This window comes from Manacus vitellinus, unplaced genomic scaffold (genome assembly GCF_001715985.3).
Source record: "Manacus vitellinus isolate BGI_N305 unplaced genomic scaffold, ASM171598v3 scaffold_54_pilon, whole genome shotgun sequence".
Lineage (NCBI taxonomy): Eukaryota > Metazoa > Chordata > Aves > Passeriformes > Pipridae > Manacus > Manacus vitellinus.
Genome location: NW_021940645.1, coordinates 156,194 through 182,150, shown reverse-complemented (window position 1 = coordinate 182,150; position 25,957 = coordinate 156,194). Strand labels below are relative to the sequence as shown.

The 25,957-nt window shown below is 40.8% G+C and overlaps 1 protein-coding gene across 4 annotated transcripts in view; it reads right to left on the bottom strand.

The window, feature by feature from the left end:
- Positions 1-20,867, bottom strand: part of LOC103762958 (putative threonine dehydratase) — a 33,676-nt gene extending 12,809 nt beyond the window's left edge. Inside the window, exons 1-8 of one of the 4 annotated variants that reach the window (XM_029963179.1) lie at positions 20,685-20,867; positions 16,369-16,395; positions 12,798-13,140; positions 7,606-7,722; positions 6,462-6,703; positions 1,853-2,018; positions 1,315-1,411; positions 341-416 (exon numbers count right to left, since the gene is read on the bottom strand). In XM_029963179.1, coding sequence (XP_029819039.1) covers positions 341-416; positions 1,315-1,411; positions 1,853-2,018; positions 6,462-6,703; positions 7,606-7,722; positions 12,798-13,140; positions 16,369-16,395; positions 20,685-20,785 — 1,169 coding nt within the window. In that variant the 5' untranslated portion in view covers positions 20,786-20,867. Of the gene's footprint in view, positions 1-340; positions 417-1,314; positions 1,412-1,852; positions 2,019-6,461; positions 6,704-7,605; positions 7,723-12,797; positions 13,141-16,368; positions 16,396-20,490 lie in introns of all 4 variants that reach the window. The other 3 variants (XM_029963180.1, XM_029963181.1, XM_029963182.1) reach the window with 3 other exon arrangements.
- Positions 20,868-25,957: the final 5,090 nt, after the last annotated feature.

Below are 25,957 nucleotides of genomic sequence, written 5' to 3'. Positions count from 1 at the left end.
CAAAGGGCCAGTCTGGACAATGCTTTTAGCATATCATTTAGTTTTAGGTAATCCTGCGAGGAGCAGGGAGTTGGATTTGATGATCCTTCATGGGTATCTTCCAGTATGAGATATTCTATGATTCTGTGATATGTGGGTTTGGATTCAATGTCTTCAGTGCCCCTCTTGAAATGAAAGGTACCCCATTCCCATGTTCTCACAGTGTATGCAAGGTGGCATGTCCTGCCAACCTGCTCTCCACCGCCCAAGCAGAACCACCATACCCTGGTGGTACACTGCATTTTTCATATACAACAATGTTCATCTAATGCTATTCATTTCACTGCTTTTCTTCACCTACCTCACAGCAACAACTTTATCCACAAGTTTCCCAGTCAGCTGCAAAGAATTGCTGCCAAAGCAAACTCCACTCACATCTGCAGATTTCAAAAGAAAAAACTATGAAGCTGGCTGCTTTAGACATATTCAAGGTTTTTTGGAGTCCTGGCTGGTTTGTGCCCTTAATGAATGCAGCACACTGCTGTTAGATGACCTTAGGTTGCTTGATTTTTTTTCATATGACAAAAATTCATTTGGTAATGAAAGACCAAATCTTACAGGAAGATTTTGCCATTTTGGATCCCTCCAAGAAAATTCTGTTACTTCACTGGCTCTGTTGCACTGTGATAGTGACCCTGCAGCCCAATGCTTTTCACTGTTCAATGAGGCTTGAAGGAGAGAAGACCCAAGCATGGCATTGGGCTTGTTAGCTACAGCAGGACAGTTAGCAAAGGGGTGCAGACACAGGCAGAGCTTACCAAGATGGATAAGAAGTTTTTTATAAAATTCCCATTTAACCCAGAACTTCCAGAGATTTGAACATCAGGTAAACAGAATGTTCTTAAGTTGCTTAACAGTTGAGATTTTTTTGAGCAAATGATGTGGAAAAAACTGTGTCATTTATAAACACTGTTGTTCTGAGAACAGCTCTGTGTGCCTAAATATTTAAGCACTCCATTTTCCTGCCTTTTCACAACTCAATCTTTTGCACAAGAGCTTTCTCATTGATTTCACTGTTTTAGATGCTGCTTGTGAGCACAATGGTCAGACAAATACTCTCATATTTCTAAGTGTTCGTGTGCACTGGAAATAGCATTGTACTCCAGGGAGGTGGTGGGGAAACTGTGGCAGAAGTTGCTCTCACAGCTTGAACTAAATTCTGAGATTTCAGAGATTTCTCTTAAAATATGTTTGATCTGAAGGAGAAAATAATAAAGTTGAAGAAATCTATTACAACCTTTATTTTACCTCCAAAAGAATAACACATTTTCTCACCTCCATAAAAGTGATGATTGTTGCAGGCCTGGTCTTCAGCTGGGTGGCCAGCCTTTAGGGAATGTTGCAATACAGGGAAACTTTCAGATTCAACCCCCTGAGGAAGACAAGTATTGTCACTTTTTTATTGAACCGGTTATAATAGAGGTCACCACCAAAGTAGACACCAAAACCTACAGAAAGTTTCCTCTTCAAATTAACAATTAATTTCAAGTTGCATAACAACTGTGCTACCAATAAACTTTTTCCATAGCTTACTTAGGACCAAATTTTTCCAGTAAGAAATTATTTCAAAACACAGAGCTGGATTTCATTTGTTTTGGAAACATCTTCCCATATTTTTTTTTTCTGAAATCAAACCAAGTAGCCAAGAGAAAGGAGCTTCCCTGGCTCTCAGAGGCTCTCCTAGGCAACCCCCCCAAGATCAGATAGTTCCTGTCCCCCACATATATGCAGACACTAGATACTACTGTCTTTTGAAAGCATCTGTGGTGAAAGCTGCCCAAATGCAACACTTAAAAGGTAAAAGGAAACTTACAATTACAGAAATATGTGGGTTGAGGTATTTGAGTGTAGCAGCCGACCCCGCCAGCAAGCCACAGTGGCCTCCTGCGGGGAAAATCACAGCATCCAGCTTTGGCACCTGCTCATACACCTCCAGCCCCACGGTCCCCAGGCCTGACAGGTACACAGCACTGTCCTCCCTGTGGGAAGGAAGGGCACAGATCAGCAGGGGTCACAGTTGTCAGTGCAATAATAATTCAATCTACCACTTTCAAAACATTGTTCAGCAGAGCACATATGTGAAAGTAAATCACCAGCACATGAGGGGAGGAGGGGATACAACAGAAAGGTGCCATCAGACGGACCATCACATGCTGTTACCTGCTGGGAGAAAACTCCTGCTGTTGACAAGCCCCTTGAATAGAGTTCAGGCTGAAGAGCACTTAACTCTGTTGTTACCAGCATCAGGTGATTACAGAGCTGGTGGGCAGAAGTCATGTTTCCATTGCTGTCACTTCCTTCAGCTTCACAAATTTTAAGTGTTGCAGTCCAAACTAAAAGCAAAGTCCCAAAAGGAAATCTCGTTCTCTTTATTTATCAGTGCATTTAGTGTTTGTGGTAAATAGACATTTTCATGAAATTTAAGCACTGTGTTCAGCCTCACAAATTCCAAACAGATTGCTAGAGTTGTCTTTCCACAGTCCAGGGCAAGTATCTGATATCTTCACATTACTCTGAAAGACTGTGGAAGGGTAAGAGAAGTATTTGGCCGTGCCAAAATACTCACTGGTAAAACACTATCAGCCCAAGGTAATATAATGAGCAGAACAGGGACAGAGTCAAAAGATTGAAGAAAACTCCACTACACAGTCACACAACTGACTTGGATCTATTTCTAAAAACTGTTTTGCATTTTATTTATAAGTTAGCAATGATGTAAATGTAGAATGATATATGAGAAAAAAAATATGAGCTCTCTGTACGGTCTGCTTTTTCAGGCAAACAGACATGCAAACAGAATTATAGATCCAATGACTTCACTTGATTTATTTGACCCAAGGATGTTTGGGTACTAGGAAGCTGTGTTTTTATTACTGTTAGACATGTACAGAGAGGCTCAGCTCAGGAGCACAGAATGTCTGCAAGGTAGAGACCAAGGCCCTTGCCAAGTTACCTCACATATATATCAAAGCACAGAAAATTCCTCAGGGCAAGAGACTATATAACTACATAAGAAAGGATGGGAGTAAAGAACTTTCACTCCTGTAGCACAGCTAAAGACAAAGGCAAGAAATAGTAGTGGGATGGGTAACTGAACCTTTGAATTTATTGCCTCTATGAAGATACTGAAGAAGTTCTCTCCTCCTTCTTGTATGTGACGGAATATATCACTGGTTCCCTGAACAACTCTGGAGTCTTATTCCCAAATAAGATTCAGAATCGAGTTTGTGGAGCTACCTCTACTGTGGATACATAGAAAGCCACAGGGACCTGCAAAAATGAATGAGGATCTGGGATACTCAATTTAGGAGTAAAGCTTCTCTAACAACTGAAAACTGCCTGGAGGAGACTGCTCTGGGCACGGAGCACTATTAGCAGTTTGAATCAATGTTTCAGATAACAATGTGTTCCTTGTGAACATCCAGTGAAAACACCAGTTCACTGATCAGCCTTCAGCTTTCATAATAAAATGGGTGATTTTCTTTGCACTGTGGCTGATTACTTTTGTTTTGTGAAAGCTAACATACCTCTTCGAGTATCATATGCCATTGAAGCAAAATGAAGGAAAAGGGCAGATAAATCTAAAGGCTGTAAATTTAAACAAGCATTTCGAGCCAGAGCTAGAAATTCGGATGTTTGTCTTCTGAAACGTGTGATATATCAGCAATCAAAGACAGGCTGTCAGGCTTCAGTTTCCCAATAAAATCTTGGTGTGGCAGCTAGAAGGCAGTGTTCCCATCCATTCCAAGTAAAGGGCTCAGAAGCCATCGGGTAGAGCAACAGACCAACCAAATCACAAATAATCAGGTCTGATCAGCATTTGAATATGGACTTAAACAAGAAAAAAATGGGCTCTCAAGGACGGAAGGTGTGTAATTCAATCTGCAGCACTCTTACCTCTCTGATTCACAAAGGAATCTTTCTCACATCATTGCAGAGGTACTGAGTTACCTATTGGCTATAGTCACATATAATGAGGTCCTGAACCCCTATATTTACGAACAATTTCATGTCACCTAGGCAGCAATTAGGCAGACTAAATGATTGAATTCCAGTTTGAAAAATCACATTCCCTTCCTGGAATTTCCCAGGAAGTTGCAGTTGTATAAAAAGTGCCCTACCTCTAACTGAACTACTGCATGTGATTTGCATAACACAGTGTTTTAATTGCACTCAAGAAATGGGAAGAACTGACAATGACACACCCAGCTAGAGGGCACTGCCCATGCAGGTACAACCAAGGACAGTCACATAATGTCTACTTCAGGAAGGGAAGAATGAATTATTGTGTGAGGAGATCTAGAGACCAAATTGCTAGGGATTTTATGGAAGGTGGAATCACACTGAAACAAAATGACATTTCAGAAGTTCCATTCTAAAGCATGGGAGATCAGCTGTTGTTTTAAAAACAGCTTTGGCAAGTGACAAAGTGTGTGTGTCAGACAAACACTGAAGAAGACTGGCTATGCATATAGGCATACATTTTTCTGGGACATCTCTCCCAGTCTACACCGAACAAAATACATTTCAGACATCCCATCATGAAAAGGCTTGCAGTTGTTGTGGGGGTTTTTTTTCTTATTTTTTTTTTTAATCCAAAATGTGAAAAATTGCATCTGAGAGGTTTTAGTTAAACATAGTAACAGACTGAATAATTCTGTTTCTTGCAATCTGAAACCTGAAATAAATCATAGTGCTTTAATATTATTAATGGTAGCATGTACATTTAGAGTTTCTCAGAGCTAGATGCTGAAGTCCTTCACGTGTGTTGTCCCTGGAGCTTCAGGACACTGAAGAAGATCTACCTTATGTAAAAAATAATCATTTGGGGAGGAGGGAAAGATTGAAGATGAAGTTACAGCAAGACAGTTTAGTTCTTATGTGCAAACGTGATAGCTGATGGAAGCCAGCTGGGAGTTAACACATTGAAAAATGGCTGCAAGAAATTTGGAAATCACAAAGTTATGGAAAGCTGTGGTTTTCAAGAGAGCCTAAAAGGGTACAAAATTAATTGGGATCTAGGACACCTCATTCATGTGTTTCTTTGAAAGTCCCAGTCTGGGACAAGGCTGTGCCCGTGGTGACAGACAGGGCACACGAACCAGCCCTGTGTGTCACTGGCAGAGCTAACAGCACCTTTTGAACAGTACAGGCTTTAATATGGCCTTCCCAATACACCAGCTGGGAAAGAAGTGAGGACTTCCTCTGTTCTGCTCGTTCTGGGATCCTCTTTCCAAGCAACATTATTCATTATCAACATGTTTAAGACAGCAGTGCCCAAGAACCAAAGGGAAGTGGGTGCTCACTGCAGGAGATGCTGTACAGACATGAGGGGGTGGATGAAGCCTGCACAGAGGTGGTGATGGTGGGGGGAGAATAACATCCCTGCTCAGTGCATCAGAGAGACTGCTGGCTACCTCATGTTAATGATTCAATCCTCTGTGCTTTAGGAAGTCTTACTTGAAGAAAGATAAAAAAAGAAAAGAAAAAAAAGAAAAAAGAGAAAAAGAAAAAAGAAAAAAGAAAAAAGAAAAAAGAAAAAAGAAAAAAGAAAAAAGAAAAAAGAAAAAAGAAAAGAAAAAAAGAAAAGAAAAAAAAAGAAAAGAAAAAAAAGAGAAAGGAGAAAGGAGAAAGGAAAAAGGAGAAAGGAAAAAGGAAAAGGGAAAAAGGAAAAGGGAAAAAGGAAAAGGGAAAAAGGAAAAGGGAAAAAGGAAAAGGGAAAAAGGAAAAGGGAAAAAGGAAAAGGGAAAAAGGAAAAGGGAAAAAGGAAAAGGGAAAGGAAGAAGAGGCTGCAGAGAAAAAAGGGAAAATCTATCTGTTCTAAATATTTTTGCCTGTCTTATCTCATTCTAGTCATGCTTTTATTAGATCTGACTTGTGCACTGGCCTCAAATAGTTCAAACTTAGACTTATGCTCATCCTTAATTACTTTAAATATATGTGTGAAGTAGCCTCTTAATCATCTTTTTTTAAAGGCAGAATCACAGTTTTGTCTCTCACACCAGATATGTGAAAATTTTACAGTATTAACCTTCTCTTGCTCTACATTATGCCACTGAACCCTTTGCATTAAAGATTAACTTTCACCCACCTAACTCCAAACAGCGAGACCAAAAATGAACACTAGCCTTAGTGCTTTCTGACAGAGTTCCTAAAGAATTAACATATATCCATTGTCATACTTGCCCATAGAAATTCCTAATAAGGAAGTTTGCCTAATCTGGGGGAAGAGAACAATGTTTCATTTTGGTTTCCATCCCCAGCTGTAACAGAAAGACACATGATTTGTGCCTGGGAACAGTCTATATTCCTGGTAATAGGAACATTTTGATGACCTGTGACCACAATTTAACAAAACCAATTGTTTTTGCAGAGCTGTGCAAACATCTAATCTATTCTAATCAGCCTGGCTTTCCACTTACTCTTCGAGGTAGAGGTAACCATTCTCCTGGGCCAGCCTCCTTGCGTGTATCTGGGAGTCCTTAGCTGTGGTCCCATAGGATATGACCATGGCTCCGTACTCACGGCACATTTTCACCCTGACTGGAGATGTGCTGGTTGACATGATGACAAAGACTGGAATGCGGAGCTCTGAGGCATGGTAGGCAACAGCCATGGAAAAGTTACTGTCCGAAGCCACGATCACTCCTTTTCTTTGCTGATCCTAAAAAAGAGGGTTGCTTATTGCACTTCATATTGTCATGCAGTTGTCCCATATGAATATGGATCATTCTAATGATCTGACTTCCTTTTTTCCCCTCTACTAGCTGATCAAATCATGATATTATGGTACACTATATGCATGTCTGGTGTGATTTCAAGATTTACACACAAAGCTAAAATAGCACAAGATCAATCCCCATTCCTGCATTCCTCTGGGTTTAATTCTTGTTCAGTTGGGAATAGCAGATCCAGCTGATCACAGAAGAGCTCATATCTGGTCCCTTTAGAACCGATAACTCTTCCCTGCCTGTATGAAATTATTTAATTTCAGGTTTCCTTTTAACAGAAGATTTCATTTATATTATTATAAAAGTGCAGGAATAGTCACTTTTCTGGGCTGCTGTATCATGCCAGTTATGACTATTATTGCTGCAGAGACTCAATAACCTCCTATGACAAATGATAAACAAGCTATTTCTGTAATGACACCGAAATTCATTACAAAATCAATCGGTGATCTAGATCCTTCACATCACTCATTGTAACTCAGTTTCATCATCAGTCATGAGTTTGGCGGTTTCAGCATGTCAGAACCACAGTACACATAGAAACACCCACACATAAATGCCACGGAAAAATGCTGCTGTTTGCTTTTTGCAAGATTTTCTTTCAAGTATTCTCAAGCATTTCTCCAGCAGATCGGCCAGTCATAACTAAAGTAGTATTTTACATTCAGATACTTGCAGATCTATCTGTGTTTACACGCTGTGTTCAGTACAATGGTTTCTGGCAAGAAATGTTGTGATTCCATGGAGATTACAGGTAAATTTATCTTCAACTCTGCTCCATTTTTGTGAAGCAGAACTAATCTATTTCTTTTTGAGTGCTGGCATTTTGTTATACCTGAGGCAATGATGTCAGAAGGTAAAGTACACCTCGTTCCTTCACAGATCCTGTGTATTGGAGGTACTCCTTCTTCAGGTAGATGTCCATTCCATACTGCTTGGATAGCCTAGAATACTGGAGGATATAAATAATATTATGGGAATGTAGCTAAAATTAAGAAAAATCTTCCACACCTCATCAGCTGCCTGGTGAGGCATGCATTCCACAGCTATATGTGAGCTCTAAAAAGTAAAATTTGTCATCTGTTTCTTTAGAAATACATGGCAGTGTGTTGTTACCTACCAGGTTCTTCTGGCTTATGGAAGTCATATTCAAACTCACAGCTGCGAAATATGGACCACGTGCCACTATGAATTCTGAAAAGAGCACTTGTTTTGGTCTTATTGTTCAAATACAGATATTAAAATAAGTACTTTCAATTATTTAAAAGCCCATGCTTCCAGCACTTGCCAGAACTGGATGTTGAATACTCAAAAAAAATAAGGTTGTCATCTAACAGATAGAAAAGCCATGAGAAAATTCCTCCTTGAACCCCATTACGGTTCTGCTATGTTTTCTGCCACTGATGCACTACTGCTTGTTGCCTATTTTGCACACTAAGGCCAGTACAACATTAGTACAGACATTTCTTACCCAAAGAATGATGGAAATAATTAAAAAATTATTTCCCGGGATTGCAAGTGTGAGCAGCAGCTGTTTGAAAAAGCTTATTGTTTGGAACAGAAAGGATCCCTGAGCTGAGAGGAATTAGCAAGCACATTACATGTGAAGCAGTGCCCAAGTGCATGATTTTTTAAATATTTTTTTAATGGTAAATATTTATTAAGTTTTATAATAAGATACTCCCAGAATGCATCAACATATTAATTTCCTATTACCATATTCACTAAGCCAAGAGTTTTAAACAAGATAACTTATGAAATAGAGCTGCAGTAAGCCTGTGGGTTCCAGCTCCCTGGGCTTACTGTATCTCTATTTCTTAATTGGCTCCATGTCCTCTATTGGCTGCCAAAGCAAACAAAGACTTGGGGATTTAGAGGATCAAGTACTCATTTATGATAAGTCACAAAGAGAGAGAGATTAAAAGACACTATGACAAAATATTTATCTCAAACAGTATCTGGCAGTGTCAGGCATACAGTGTAATATGTACCAATACATTTTTCAGACTGTGGGACTTTCAAAGTCAATTTATATAAACTAAATATATCTGAAACAGATATTTGCTTTAAAATATACAGTTAAACTAAAATATTTCAGGTGAATGTTTCAAGGCTTTTTAGTGGATTTACAAGCATGTGTTAAGTTCCTCACCCATAGGTGGGGCCAAATTCTCTATTTTGCTTCTGAAAATCCTGGCAGGAGCTACGACTTGCTGCCCCTTTGCAGATCTGGCTGCAGAACTGAAACAATGGAAAGTGCTTAGTACACTAATAGGATAATAGTTTATATCCTAAACAGCCTAATCTACAGAGAATGCTAATGCAAAATAGAACAAGAACACTATACAAGAAACACTACTAGTTCTTCACATACTGTACTTATTTTTGTACAGAATCTTGGATCCTAGAGTGAACTATAAGAAAAAGGATTTAAGAAGATGAATCCTGTGAATTTATAAAGTTGCTAAGTCTCCTACAATTAAAAATGTGTCATTAAGTCATTCTGTACCACAGAGGTGATGTACTTTAGATTGTTATTTTTCTTTAATTTTGATACTCAGTGCTTTAACTCTTCAGGTTATCCTTTTCTGCTTCCTTTAACTGAGCCTTTTTTTCATATAGCCTAAATATAGCAATTACTTCTAACAAATCAGGTGTCAGTGCTATTTACAGCTGTACTGACCTCATGTGTGACCTTGTAAGACTGACTGAACCAGCCTGTAAGTTCTCCCTTTTGTCACTGTGATCTTCTAAGGACTACAGACACCATGTCTAAGGTACAACACACATCACACCCTCCATTTGGCATCCACAAAGCTAACATAAAACAACCCTTAAAGTTCCTAAATCAGTAACCAAACCAAGTGTCCAAATTAATGTCAATTCCTTGTTTTCCTATACTCACTACCTCTTTGATATGTTACAATTCACTCAGGATGCCATATCTCATCTCCAGGCAAACTCCTGCATAAGGAACCAGGATGCTGCATCCATGGTCTTACCCGTAGATTAGGAATCACCCTGCAATGTGTTTCTCCATTCAATTAACTGAATGGGTTAGAGTCATGCTCACTTTTTTAATCTAAACAAATGTCCCTGAAAGGGGCTCTAACTTCTCAATGATGAGTTAAAATAAAGGTTATTTGTGTTTTTCTTGACACCACTCTGTGCTTTTGAATCAATGCATGAAATGCACTAATGACTTCTGCAGGAACATTACTTTGAATAACAACGGTCATGGGCTATTTTCACAATAAAATAAGGGGGGGATATATGTTTTCCACTATTCTGATAATTTTAGAAAACAATATTCATAAAAAGAGACTAAAGAAAGTGAGCCTATTTAGCTTGGCACAGTTAATGCAGAAAGGGGATACAAATGAGTTGCATAAATTTGCCAGGGACACCCAAGAGAAAAGAACTGTTTAAGTTGAGGGGTATCGGCTTTACCCAGACAGCAACTAAACCCCATCCAGCTGCTTGCTCATTTCCCTCCCCCTGTCCTGCTAGAGAGATGAGAATTGGAAGGGTTAAAGTGAGAAATCTCTTGGGTTGAGATAAAATCAGTAATAATAATAATAATAACAGTATTAGCAACTACAACAACAATGTCATTAAAAGCAATAACAAAGAGAGGTAAATAAGATCCAAGAAAGACAATTTATGCAATTGAAAACAATTGCTCACCACCAACCAACCAATGACCAGCCAGGCACCAAGCAGCAGGCCCCCAGCAAATTTTCCCCCTAATTCTGTCGCCGAGCACAATGTCACATGGGATGGGATGTCCCTTGAGTCAGTTGGAGTCAGCTGTTCCAGCTGTGTCCCCTCCAACTCCTTGTGCATCCCCAGCCTTCTCACTGGTGGGGTGGGGTGAGAAGCAAAAAAGGCCTTGACTCTGTGTAAGAGCTGCTCAGCAGTAACAAAAACATCCCTGAATTATCAACAATATTTTCATCAGAAATCTGAAACACAGTCCCATACCAGCTACTGTGAAGAAAATGAACTCTGCCCTATCCAAAAACCAGCACAAGGGGCAAAGCTGTCTGAGAACAAACGGTGTGAACTGGCCAAAGTGAGCTTAACTATTTGTGAGCAGGAGCACCATCAGTTTATGAAAAGTTTCGTGTTACACAGACACCTGATGGACTGGACTCTATGGTGCAGTCCTGCCTGCGTTAGGATGTGTTGGTTGGTTAATTTTCATACCAACCATTTTCATGTCACACCTTGGGAGCAAGTAGATGGTTCAGGGATGGGGCCAAGACAAACTTTACTAGTTTTGAGCTACTGATGTGATGCATCTGAGCTGAAGGTGTGAATGTGGTCCTTCAGCAGTTCACATGGCCAAGGCTGCTGCAGTCTCACACTGGCAGATGTACACAGGCAGTATCCTGTAACTGCTTGGCAGAAGTGCACAATGCCATGAGGTGCAGGGAACAGATGGCTATCAAAGGGCAAAGTGTTAGATAGTTCTGCTTTCCAAATTAAGCCATGACACTCTCCCTCTCCCTGCCCATAGACCTAATTTTTTACAGCAGGATTAAACCCATCTAACAAATATGACCAGAGTTGCCAAATACAGAGAAGGGCAGTGCAATATAAGTTCAAATCTTCTCTTCCTGGGAAGTCTCTCCACAAAAAGAGAAGACTGACACTTCTGTCTTACTCTCAAGCATGACAGTGAGAGTTTTGGTGACAAAAGATGCAATATGAAGAGTTTGGTACACTCCCCCTGTTCACCCATGCACTGACCTCCCCAACCACCTTTGCTGCACGTGTTTGCTCGCTCGCCTTGCTGCATTCCCAAGCAAGTCAACTTTTCCACTCTGAAACAAAACCCAGGTACAGCTGGCAGGACTGTTTACTCTCGTGTCACTCTAAACAGGCAGCATATGAATGCAAAATGCTTCCATTTTCACTCCCTGCCTTTTATGCCACCTTACTGTCCCAAATGGTCTTGTGTCATGTCCTTTGTCACAAGACACATTTCTTCAGTAGTGTGCTACAAAAAGCACAGCTATCCTTATTTTGGGAACTCTAGGCTAAAAAAATCACACTGAAAGTAGTTATGATATCTCTGGATCAGCAGGCACTACCTGGGAACCAGGGCAAACTGCTGCACCTTGAGGACCCAACCACTTCACTCCAGGGACAGCTAACCCCAGGCAGGGACCAAGATTGCAAGGTCCTTTCCCTGTGCATGCCAGAAAAACAATCCACAGCTCTTGATGCTGGTGGGGTGTCCTGGTCAGCAACAGAGAAGAATTCATTTGAGAGAGCGATCTGGGGCTGCTGCTAGGAATTGCCATTTGGCAAAGACACTCTTTTCACACACCAAAGGGAACAGAGGAGATTAGCCACAGAGTGCCCAGAGTAGATTTTCTGAAGAGTTCCCAATAGTAGAAATACACTATGAATTATATAGCTTGCCACTGTACTTCTCTTATGCCTTAGCAAAAGCTTTACATTGATAGGAGTGCCTCAATCATTTTCATTCCTAGACTGATCCCAGGTGCACACATTTGTGTGTGTCCATCTTCATGCCCTTATTTTGTTGAAGACACAGATGGCAGAACCACCTCATTACAGAACATATCCAGCCTCGCCAGGTTGGCCAGGCTGAGAAGGGAAATCTGTACCTTCAAAATCTCCAAATATAAGGGCTGGTTCCAAAGCAGACCCTCCCACAAGACTCTTTACCCAAACACCTGTAGTCCATCATCACAGACTCAGGTTCCTTGTAGCAGGAGTTTTTCACTGGGAGCATAATACCACAGTGCATTAAGTCTATGCCTAATGTGGTTTATCCTTTGTTTACAGGTTGTTGATATCTTTGAGGATTTAGGTTAGTGTAAACAGGTAAGAAGAAAATTGACAGTTAAATACAACTAATATGAACATGAGTCTTCTTACACAGATCTATCTGCTGCAGCTCACACATGCTCTTCCTTCATTTCAGATCAGCTTTCACAAGGAACAAGAAAAGAAACACTGAGAGAATGCAAAGCCATAAAGACTCCCTACCATGCAGGGGGTTTTTTGAACACCACACTGGATTTTGAAGGCTGCTGCACTGATATCTTCAAATCGAATCAGCTTGTTACAGCTTGACAGGATGGTTGTACTGCTTGACGGAGGGATGCGGGAAAGGGTATCCGTAAGTAACTCCTCATTTCGGCTCACTATCTTCATTTCCCAGGTCTTCACATCCCCGTTCAGGTAATCCTCCTCACCAAAATCCTTCAGTCTCTCAGGGTTGATAGAGGGTGGTTTCTGTGCAATAAGGCCATTTCTCATCAACCCATCCTTACAGCGGTGAAGATCACAAAGTCCTGGGACATCTTGTTTCTTTATTTTATTGTCATCCCTAAAAACAAATTAAAGAAACTTGTTAGGACAGCTTGGACGATTAAAGGCTTGACAATTTAGCATTTAAGAAGGATATACATCTCAGTTGCTCTTTGCAAGCCTTAAATAGACTGAATTTATTACTGTCATATTACCTATCTTGTAGGTGCACTGAAAGCTACTGTAACTTTCCAGCTGTTAGAAAAGCCACAGATAACCTGACATGTGGACAAACTGGGAAACTGTCATACCCAAGAAAATAACAAATATATATTCTATGTTGTCTGGGCAGCCAGACCTTCCTTAGTACTCAGCACTTGACTGGCAATGATCCTAGTTCAGTGCTTCCAGAAATTCTGGAATAACTGGAATTATTCCAACTGGAATTTCTGTATGCAGCTCTATCTTTTTCAAAAAAGGCAAAATAGCTGTGCAGACCATTCCCATAAACTATTAATAGCAGTAACAAATGTCACTACGTTGTACACAAGAGGTTCTGCTGCTCTGCCCTTGCATACTTGCAGAGCACACTCTTGACAGCCGTCGGCCGCCTCATGGCAGGAAGGAAATCACTTTGATAAGGGATAACAGCTATATCCTAGTACAGAGCTGAAGAATAAGGTGTCCTGATCTCTGAGTTGACACTTCATAGATAAAAACACATGTAGATAAGACAGCAATGTGATGCCACACAAACCTCCTTCCCCAAGGAATTTAGGAGAGACAACACTGCTACAAAAACTTGCCAGTTTTCCAACCTTCCAATGCTTAACTCTGTGGTCCACAGTGTACAGTATACTGTAGTGCAGGATATTGCAGCCTTACTAAGAAGTAAATGCAGAACTTCAAGGAATTCTTGGAATTTGGAGAATAATGTGGAGAAAAAGGAGCATTAAGCAGAAGACCACTGATTTGAAGAAGAGCTGATACCACTGTTGGTCTGTGGCTATGATTACACAGATGGTATAAGCCCCTCTACATGACTCAGTATTAATCCACCTGGTAGAAAGTGTTTTCTAAAAAACAAACATGTTGAATTATGTCAGAGATTTCAACATTATCTCCCACAGAAAAACATTTACCTTCTTCATAAAATAATTTATGTTTAAGTTATGCAGTTAAATTTATCAGCAGAGCTGGCTAAAGCAAATGCTATCCTAGTTTTACAGCAGCGATCAGTACTGTAATATCCTTTGTTATAATTCCAAAGAGAATTTTTAAATATTTAGAAACAGCTGGGTTTTGAGCAGTATCATACATTTTGGGCATTTTGACACTTTGGGCAGTATCATACATTTTCTTAATGGTCTGAATAATCTGTGCCAGTAGCTGTGCTTCCTATTACACTTCCAATTGTTCGACAGAGGAATTCACATAACAATATGGGCAGCATAAAATGTTTTGTTATTTGAATCAAGTAATATACCAAGTAGTATCAATCATTCTGTATACCCTCACAGGAGACAATATTCGTGGCAAGGTCTTCTCTCTCCAAAATTAATGAGAACACTAATATTCTTAAATACATAAAGTATATGCACGTAACTTGTTTATATTGCAACTTGTGATTTAAAATATTTTCCTCATACTGTATCTTCAAGCTGACACACCCAAACAGGAGGCATTCTATCTTCAAAACAAATAACTATCAAGTAGCTATACTCTATACTTTTCTGCATTTCTGCTCCACTGGGGTTAGGTGGTTGAAACATTTCATAAAGATGTTAAGCTTCCAGTGTTAGTTCTGGTGCATATTAGTCAGGTTAATGCAAAGCTGAGAATCAGATCGGCTTTACACAGTAAAGATCAGTAAAGATCACAGTAAAGTAACAGACCAGCTACAGCACAGCCCCTGGCATAAACAACAGCATCATCATCTAGGAGGCCACAGCACTGTTAGAGTTCATTCCCTACCTCTCCCTCCAAAAACCCCATTTTCCATATCACAGTAACCCATAACCACTCCAAAAAAAAGAAGAAAATATACATCTTATTTCTGAACATCTTACCTAAAATGTTTAGCAAGCATTAGCAATGAATTATATTTCTTACCCTGGAAATGGGTTAAAAGGGTGTTTGTAGGGTAAAAAAAAATAGGCAGATCAAAAAATCATGATTTTTCTGGGTCAGTTCTTAATTTTATTGACTAGCACTTGAGATGGGAGAAAGAGTCTCACTTTATCATTGTATCTGTTGCAACAACTACGAAAAGCCCATTAAAAAAACCCTAGCCAAAGATGACCACACTAGCTCTACTGATGAAGCAGGATTCTGTGAGAAAGTACAAACGACAGGGTAATGCCTCACCACCCTAGTGCCACCAAATATTTTTATCTGCTAAAAGAAAGACCAAAATCGGATATTGATTTTTTTGGTCCTACTCTTGGATTTCTTTTTTTTTTTTTTTGGACAGAAAAAAAAGGAGGGAAGAAAATCAGATTCTTGGTCTTTGATCTGCAGCACCACTCTCATGAACAGTGAGTACCTGCTCAGGACCTTGATGGGGACAACAGCTCATGACCACTGGAGAAGAAGAACAAAAGTCAAACAGCTTCTCAAGCTTGAGCTGGGTTTAAAGCACATCTGAAATATTACCATTTCAATATTTAATATGGAAACCATCATCTATTTGCATCTGAAAGGTCAGCAGCCTCTTTACCAAGGGAATATCATCATGCTACTGTATATGTAGGTATTGTATGTATTTATTTCAGAATAATTTTGATTCTCCTTCTACACCCATATCTTTCATTTACATTAGTAAATGGTGGTTTTCCATATTGAGCCCACCTGGCTCTGCCACAGACCTTCCTAGAGCCCTAAAACTCCTTTTGGGTCAAAAGAATTTCTTGCCTCAAAAGCAGCTCATATATTTGGCAGAGATTAACTCAGTATGGATTTCTTTTGCAGGAACAGCCAAAGCAGGCAGCAAACCATGCAAGTACTCACAAAAAGGCAGCATGTGACTTCTCATGCACAGTAACAAAATATAGCAATCATGCCCACCAGATGAAGATCTGAGCCAACATAAATACAAACCACAGCATTATAAAACGTTGCTCCTTTCAAATGGAGCTTTTCCTTTTTTGGAGTTTGTCTAGGAAAGTTTTCATTAAAAAATCTGTTTATTTCCAGCCATAAGACAAATACCCAGCTGGTAAGCTTAGTTACATGGTTATAAATTGCAACATTTTACCTTTAAAGTGATTAGTAAAAGCAAACATGAAAATACAGTTTATAAACCTACTTTTTTGAGAACAGCTGCTCAGCATAACTGGAAAAAAAAAAAAGAGACAATCCAAATGCTGACATTCCATAAATAATTAAGACACAGGAAAAAATATCATTTGTTTAAGCAGATAGCTTTATATATTTTAAAGTCTCAAAGTCAATGCAAAGACAGTGTGTACTGGAACGTGCTCTTAGAATGAAAAAAAGCAACAATTCAGAATGAATAATTTTTCTATTTCCAGTTTGGTTTTTTGAACATACTGAAAATTTTCATCAAGTTAAACAGCACTAGGGAAAACAAATTTTGAAAAATAACAATATTAATAAATCAAGAAAATAATAAACCCAGGAAAAATAATTCAGGAAGATAAAAAGCAGTAGTGCATGCTATACCTAAAGACCTTTGCCTTTGTTATACAGAGAAAGAAGTGTCCAAGCAGTTATCCTGCAATGAGGGACAGTTACTTGCCCCCACTGAGTGAAGCACATGCAGACTGCCTCCTCAGGATCCATGACACAGACTAAACAAGGTAAACTAATGTACTGGATCCCCTCAACTTCTAAAACTGAAGCAGCAAAAAACTGGCAGTCACAGTCGTCCAGGGAATAACAAATGTGAAGGATTAGTCACTGTTTCTCCCAATATAAATGTTAAGGAGGAGATCATATGAATGCCTGAAAGTATCAGGCAGAAGACTTAAAAGTTGCCTTCTTAGGGAAAATAATTACCTCGCAGGACTCATTGCCAGAGGATTCTATGAAGGACAACAATATAAATGGGCTCCTAAAAGAATTGTGCAACTACATGGAAGCAGTGACCAGTAGACACACCATTCAAGAATCAATCAGAGATTCAGGAAGCCCCTAAACACTCACTTGGCAGACTCCACAAAAGCATCTGAGAGAAGGCATCTTAGGTGGCTTTTGTTTTTCTCCCAGCTCCCATTACTGGTCACTACTAGAGGACACACAGAGGTAGATTGCTCTTTGGCCTGATCAGTGTTGCCATTTTGACTGCAGATAAACCCAACATCAGCATTTGGCCCATTGGGCAGCCTCTGTACCTCTTTCAGACAACAACATTTTCAGGTAGACATGGAGGTGGAATTATGGACATACATTCTCATGTTACTGTACTGCTTTGCAGATGGCAATGAAATTGTCACAAAAGGAAACAAATTTTAGTGTAAGACTGAAAACTTGGCATTTCTTTGTCATTTCTCCAGCAACTTTTATCATCTGCATTCACAATGATACTCACCATTAAGAGTGACTGACAGTATGGTACAAATTCTGTAGCATCCATATATCCATTTGCAATTACAAGAATTTCTAACTCCAATGCCTGGCTTGGACTGGTCAGTGGCAAAATGTTAAGCTTGAATACCCCTTCAAACTGTCTCAATGAACGGGGGTTAGCCTGTAATTAACTCATCAGCACACATATACACATGTTCTCTATACTTGGATTTTTTATTTCCTTCTTTTATGTTCTGGGTGTAGGGGCTTCTTAAGCTCATACCTATATGCTGCTGTCATCTTCAGGCCCTCTGAACACCTTCCTAGAGCACACTGACCAACAGACATTGGTAAGATACAGTTTTAGACATATTTGTCATCTGCTTTCTGGATAAATGGGCTCAGGTCTTATGCCTGCAAGTTCAGTATACTTATTACAACAAAAGGTGACCTCTTTAAAGTCACTTCTGGCTCTTTCCTCAATGTGTTGAGCAGAGGTGTGTCATGTAGGGGGGGTGAGGCAGGGGCAGCAGCCTGCTGCAGGTAGCAGCCTGCTCAGCTTATGACTGCAATGTGACTGCAGCTGGGATCTCCTCTCAAAGGAGTGAGGAAGAGGTAATCCCAGGATATGACAGAGAGGACCCTTTCCCTCATCCAAATCCCTTTTACCCAGAACTTCCCCAGCTTCATTAATCCTTATAATTCCATGTCCCAGCACTCCTCTGGTACCTTCCTTGTTTGTTGCAATCCCCTTTCCCCAGAGCTCCTAAACATTTGTGTTCCATACTAACTTCTACCTTTCTCTCTGTCCCCAAACACATTCAAATGCTGCAATAGCAGCAATTATTAGAAGCATCTCAGCAGCTTGTGCAAGTGGGACTTTATGAAAGAGAAACGGTAGAAAAATTGAAGCTTGCTGAGATAAAAATGGCAAGGAGCTTCATAACAGATACCATCTTCACTGCCAGGAATTCTAGGTTACTGCACTGAATAGTGTCTGAGTACCCTCCACAGCACTACAGGGTGACAAGCACACCCCTGCAGGAACAGGGAAGAAAAATGCTAGATCTCTCTTTGACAGTACAATTAAAACAAATCAAAGGCAACACTGCACTCAAACATTACTTCCTTGAATTATCAGTATTTTGTGTAACACTAGTACTTAGAAACACCCATTCGAGGCTGCATCACTCCAACTAGTGGCACGAACTGGATGGAAATTTAAAATGCGTGTCTGATGTTTATATCCCCAAATCCTGTGCAAAGTGGTTGTTCCTAAATCACATAGGAATCACCAACATCTTCCTCTAACAGAGAGACAAATTCAGCAAACATTAGCTCAACTTTATTGACAGAAACTGGGGCACAGACAGATCGAGTGACTTGCCTAAGACTTCCGCAGGGTGACTTATTAGAGTGTCTTAAAGACAAAGAGATCAGGGCTTAGTAACCAGCCTGTATGACAAAAGTGTGTGCACTGGGACCATCCAGCACAGATGGGTGCATAATAACCAAGCCTTGAGGTTGAGCAGGCCTTTATAACTCTACTCCCTGTACACAGGTCTGACAAAACCATGTGATGCTACACCAGCAACAAAACAAGCTCAGGCTCATGCAAGAAATAACCAAGCTGCATTATCACCTCTGATAAAATCTCTCCTTAGTTTGTCAGGTTTAGCAGAGCCTGAGCCTGAGTATAGCACTGTATTTGCCTTCATCTGTGGTCATAATCCATTGCTAGTCTTCTGTATACTCTATATAAATGTCATTGCTTACTGCTGGCAATGGCAACTGGGTGTCAGCTGCCAAATACATAACATTAGAAAAAGTAATCTGAACAAGAACAAATCAGAAGGCCACCCCTCATAGAAGGTGGTGAAGCAGAGGTAACCAACTATCCCTCACACAGACCCGTCCCTCCTGAAAGTTCTTAAAGGACATTCACAGCTGTGAATGTCAAATGATCACTATCAAACACTGCACGCTGTTTGGCAGCTAAGGTTTGGCAGTAATTAAACTTTTTCCCTAAGCTGAATGTGTTCTGAGTTTAGAGGTTTTTCTGGTGACTAACACATCTCCATAATTCACTTGTAATAAAGAACAAATAGCATAAATCAAACTAGAGAAAAGAGTGGACCTATGCTGAAAGGACTGGTTTAAGATTCTCAGTTCACTGCAGAACAGGTCACATCATGTGCAACTTTGGGCAAGCTATTTTGGCAGTGCAGAAATGTGGTCTTGTCTTCCCATTTGGTGTTCCATGAGGGTTTATTAACAGCATTGAACCCACTGAAACAATTTGTGTTCTAAATATTAACAACATCTGTGACTATTGGGAGGATGCAGGAAACAAGAATTGTCTCTTATCTGTACTACATCCGGCAAAAGCAGGTTGTAATCTTGCTAGTGATGTCCAGATAATAAAATTGGGTGAGAAAACAACTACAGAAAAGGTTAAGAATGAGTTTGCACAACACAACCATGCCATGTGGATGCACACCCTCAGTTCATGCTACACAAGGGCACTAAATGACTCTTAAATTCCATCTGCATCCTCCTGAAAACAGGAATTCAAGACCACCATAAGCACCGTAACAAAGACAACCACAGAACACCTGTAATAACAGGATCTGACACAGGCTAACCCAAGATGAATTTTCAGCAGTCCATTAGCCTCTCTAAGATTATTTCTGATACTGTGTTCATGAAGAAATAAAAAAGCTGAACTCCATGGGCTACAAGTATTCAAATCTCTCCTTCTTCTAGTGGATGACTGCAAGAGCAACTCATACCCACAGAACCCTTGGAGATATTGGAAAATCACAAACAATTTCCTGTTTGCTTTTTTTTTTTTTTTACTTTTTTTTAGAAAGTAAGGAAAGGAAAAAGAAAGCATTACCTATACAGCAGAGCGACTAAATAAGCAACGAGGCGAAGCAAAACTCCAACTACGACACCATAAGGAGGCAGGAGGGGTCCAGGGGTTGTCATGTCCATTGGCCTGGCCCTGGGTGGACCCCAAGGGCTGACCGTGACCCCTGAGGGGGATAAAGGAGAGCTCTAGCTCTAAGTCAGACAGCAATATTCTCCAACCTTTGCCAGAAAGGGTCGTAGTCTTCATCTTCCCTGAAGCGCTCCCTGGGACTTCTGTTTTTTAACACCCTGGAGTAGAGAAACTGTGCTGCAAAATTCATTGTAATTCCTGGTGCAAAGCAAAGCTGGGAGACTGCTGGCAGGGGACACACTTGCCTGTGAGAAGTGTCAGCCCTGCACTGGCTGGGTGGGAAATAGCAGGTGACGTGCTGTAAGCAGCTCTCAGCGCTGGCTGGGGGGGAAGTGCCTTTGAAAGACATGGCTGCTGCTATTTAAAGAGATTATTTCAGAGCCCAACCTGTCCTTGTCGATTTGAGTCAGGGCCTGGATTATGCTTAGGTGACGCTCTGTTAGCAGGGCACTTGAAGCTTTAGTTACTTACTGCTTAGCTGTGGAGCAGGATCCCGACCTGCCACGGGGCCCGCGACCGAGCAGCAGGCACCGGGACGGGCAAAGCGGCAGGAAAGGGATGCCAGGCTTGTGATGGTTGAGTCACTGCAGGGATCCTGTAAGGCAGCACCAAGGGACACGGGTCTTCATGACTGAGGCACAGAGGAAACCGATTAATTCCTTTGGGTCTTCTCTTGGCACAAGTCCTTGTAGCAGAGAAACGTAGATACCAAGACCATACAGATACAAAAGACCATCTATGGAAAAGACTGGAGCAACAGAGTGTGTGTGTGTATATATATATATATGTACATAAAACCCCATCTAAATCTGTTTTTCATTGCCCTGAGAGTGCACTAGCAAAAGGCACGGTTCCAGATGCAGAATGGCTGTGCAGTGGGAGTGGGGCAGGGGGTCCTTCTGTGGTAACTATTCCTCTAGAATATAGTCCTGATGGAACACAGGCTCCAGGCTGCTTGAAGATGGACCAGGTGTCCCTTTCCAGGAATGAGTGTACCCTCAGTACCCTCTGCTTTCTGCCAGTACAGTACAAAATCTTAATCTCCAAGACAGAGAACAGACACGTAATAAAACCTAACCCAAGCTGTGACCTAACCCTCCCCACAGGATATCGTGAGAAATACTATAATCTGATTTATATGGGGGAGTCAGAATAAATGATCAAATAGTCTTCTGGGATCTCTAGAAAAGTCTGAGCTATGCTGCTGAAGCCTTCCCTATGCTGATGTGGGAGGCAGGCCCATGTTCCCCTGACTTCATCAGTACTGATGAAGCCCCAGATTGACAATTTTTTCTACTTTCTCCCACCCAAAACCCTTTTAATTCTTCCCTTTCCAGGCAGTAGATGGACAGGTTGTGGTCATGCCATGTACTATAAATGTCCCCAGCCCAGCAGCACATTGCTGCCAGCACTTACAGCCCCACTCCTGAGTTAAGTTCAGGCCAAAGTCACTGGTGCCTTGAAGCACAGAGAGAAGGCGAGTGGAGCTACCACTTTGTTCATAAATGTCTGAACTGCAACGGTGGGCAGGAAATGGAACCTAAAAGCACTGAAAATGGTAGAGCCTAGATTTTGGGTATCTGGGAGTCCAGACCAATGTGCTCAAGTCTTGACATGAATTCAGTTCCTCACAAATGAGGCTCTGATCTGTGATTGACACTCACAGACTATGCAGAATGAGGAAAATTACTTTGGGGATCATTTCATCAAGTAGTTGGTAAAAAATTCACCAAGTAGGTGAAGGACAGAAGTATATGAAGCACTGAATTGCTGTCCTTCTAAAATACCCCCAAACAAGCAGCCCACTAGGGAAAAAGGATATCTGGAAATTTCTGCTGCAGATTGAGGCCCATGTCAAACACTTATTCAAAGCCCTTACCACTTCCAAACATGTCCACAGTGCTTTGAAAAACACCAGAATCACCACAGGAAGGAAAAGCTACCCTTCAGCTTTGACTTTTTCTTTTATATGGAGGGAAGGAGGGGATAGGTAAGATATAATTGCATTGCTGGTATGGTCAAGTGATATCTAAGAAAACTGCCATGAAACCATCAAGGACAACACTAAGTTACAGGTCACCCCAGATGACATTTCTTTTCAAATCTAGAGTTTCTTACTTCCTCCCACCTGCTCTTTGGTGGTCCTAAGGGAAGACAGTCAACACCTCAGTGCTGTATTGCTTTCCAAAAGTTTCATTTACAACTTCCATACTGCCACCACTCACACTTTGCATGTTTGCATAAGGAAATCAGCTTTAGACATACCTAACAGAGACCTCAGTAAAACCACCCTTGGTCAGGAGCACTGTATACATCTGAAATGGCAGTTCTTGAGAAGAGCTTTTATCCACATCATCACACAACATTATCTTGTACTTAGAATTTTGAGTCCAAAGAAAGAAATAAATCACATACTTTAATCAATGCAGAAAACTGAAATTCAGTGTTCATGTGTTGGTGTGTAAGAACAAACATGATTAGAACTGGAAAGGAGTGGAAAATCCAAGTTTCAGAATAACAGTTTTACACTCATCAGGTTGTATATGACTGCCTGCCTTCCTCTCTTGGTCCCTGGTGCAAAAGCTGTTAAAAGATAGCATAATGTGGAAAATAACAGCTGCTTCTTTCATTAGAAAACCTGTTATGCTGCACTTTTCCCAAACTGAAAAATAAAATAGCACCATTTTGCTGTGAAAATGGAAAACAATGCTTCGTTCTCTTGTAACAAGAGAGAACTCAGCTTGGACAGCACTGGGAGAAATAGCTATTGCCATTGTAAATAAGGACTTTATTGAATTACAGGACTTGAAAGACTATTTTGAAGGGTTAGCCAAGTTTTTCCCCACACTAAATTAGATTAATAACATTTCCAACCTCAGTGAGAACAGCATGGGTGGGAAGCGATAGTCTATCCAAAGTAGAGAATTCTTTACAGAATTTGATCATTTGCAGAAGGAAAGAGGGTGGAGACAGTCTGCAGTTAAGCCAAGGAAAGCAATAAAAGTTGCTCAGAGAAGAGCAACTCAGAAAACCAAAATGATCATTTAGGATTATGCAATGTATTGATGTAAATGCAGTGGTAAACCACTATGATAATCAGTATGGATAAATAAATACAGACAATTCATAAAGAATTGCCAATTAAAAAAAAAAAAAAGAAAAGAAAAAAGGAATAGACACCAAAAAGCTTCACATTTCCTTCTAATTTAGGATACTAATTCAACTTCCATCTCAGATTCTTCATAAATCAATATTTATAGAGCAGACCAGAGTTTCAGCCTCCAGTGTTTGTATTTGTCAGATAGCAGCTGACCCATGGCAGCAGAATTTCACATTCCCATTTGTTATCTGTAGGGAGCTGAGAAAAGGCTGACAAGGTAGATTGAAATCAGTGGAAACAGATTTAGCTTCCTCAAGCTATATTTTGCAGTGGTTGAAAGAAAGGGCAGGCACATCAATTCAAAGAACATGTTTGCTGGAGCAAAAGGGAAGAGGGAAGCCTGGGTGTGCTTTGTCTAAAGTTACTATGTGGGACAGACTGTGTCTGTTTATCAGGTAAACATTTTGCAGATACTTTTCGAGACAAAGAGCAAAAGTTTACATTAGAGGTCCAAAAATTATCTCCTCAAAACAGTATTTATATCCGTAAGAGATCTAATTCTAAGATGCTGGACCAACAGCATCAGATGAGCAAAAACTGGGAATTCCAGCACAAAGCTTATGTTTTTCTCTTACCAAAAAAACCCTCATTCTCTACTACTGAGACTAAATAACTGATAAGGACCATGAATACATTTTGTGTTGCTGTTTGAGATATTTAGCTCTGTGATATCTGCTTATCTCAGTTTCAAGTGGTAGGATAACATTTTTAATATATGCAGAGGCAGTGGATTAGCATTGCAGATTCATGAAAGTATCCAATAATCTATTCTAACCCACCTCACAAAATTATATTAATGAGCAAAGAGTGTATCTAGATACCTTTGAATAACATGAGATACCTTATGTTATCACTGACTCCAGTGTTTTTTGTCCATCTGGGTCTAAACTATTTGTCACGCAGTTGTGTTCACATAGAGTGAAAGTGCGTCAGCCAAAGCCCACCCAGGGAGTCACTGAAAATCCATATTGGATTGTCTGTGCAGAGTACAGCAACTGTGCAGCTTCACTTCTCCCTTTCAGACACATCAGAACATCACAGTGGTACCGTATCATTCCAAAGTACTACTGTAATCATTGAAGTTATTTTCACTAACAGAGATCACCAAGCATTCAAATGGCAAGTGAATGTGAGCTGAAACACAACCTTTTTAAACAGACTTAACTGCCAAAGAGATTCTGATTTGCCACAATCTGTAAATAACTACTCCATGATGCTTTCAGAGGCTTAAAAAGCTTTCAAAGGTGTTTGGCATGTCACTGCTTAGATATCCAACAGCAGTGAAGAACAGATGATGGTTTCTGCTGAAGGTAAATGACCGCTGTGCCAGGGTGCCACTCCCAGCCCCTCTCAGCATCCTCACTGACTGAACTCCTCTGCCTCCCCACAGACTAAGCACCTCAAGGTCAAGTACGTAACAGTCGGGCTCTGTTACTTGTGTCCGAGACACTCATTGATCTAAATCCTCTTCCCTCCCCTCCCGCTGAGCCTAATTAAAACACTGAACTCTCGGTTGCAGTTCACGCTGTGCCGGAGATCAGCTCACCTGGGCTGTACCCAGCCCTGCCCACAGCTTTGCCCAGTGCTATTGTGGGAAGAGGAAAGCGAAGAAGCCGCCTGAGTCAAAGACGGAGCGGCCCCTGGGGTAACCTGGTGGCCAGGAATAGATCACCTCCCTGGCCACCTGGGAGGCGGCTCCCCAGCTACGAGGGGACATTTACCCGTGTTCTTCCATCCGCTCCCCATGCCCCTTCTGCTGGGCTGCTCCCACCATCTCGCCTCCCTCTGCCTGCTCCCACGCTCTCCTTCCACCAGCTCCATCAAAGCTGTGCAGTCAGTCCCTCCCAGCAGTCATTTCCCAGACTCGGTGTCTAACACCAGCAGAACACTTTGTGCACCCTGGACTGCTGTATTTTCTTCTAAATTCAAACCACCAGCTTTTGCCCTATCGGCTTGTCCTAATTCACTTTCCTAGGGATAAAGAGATTAATTTGGAATATTTATAGCATCTTACGATTCAATTGGCTCCTCTGTCCTCACCTCTGATGCTTCTCATTCCTCGAACACATGCAATGAGCCCTCTATTCCCCTTCCATGTTTTGTATCCTCTAATCTTCTATTTCCTCTTTTCTCAGTGTTAAACAAAAAGTCATCCCTTCATTACTATGTAGATGGCAAAAAGTAGTATTCAAGAAGGAAAAA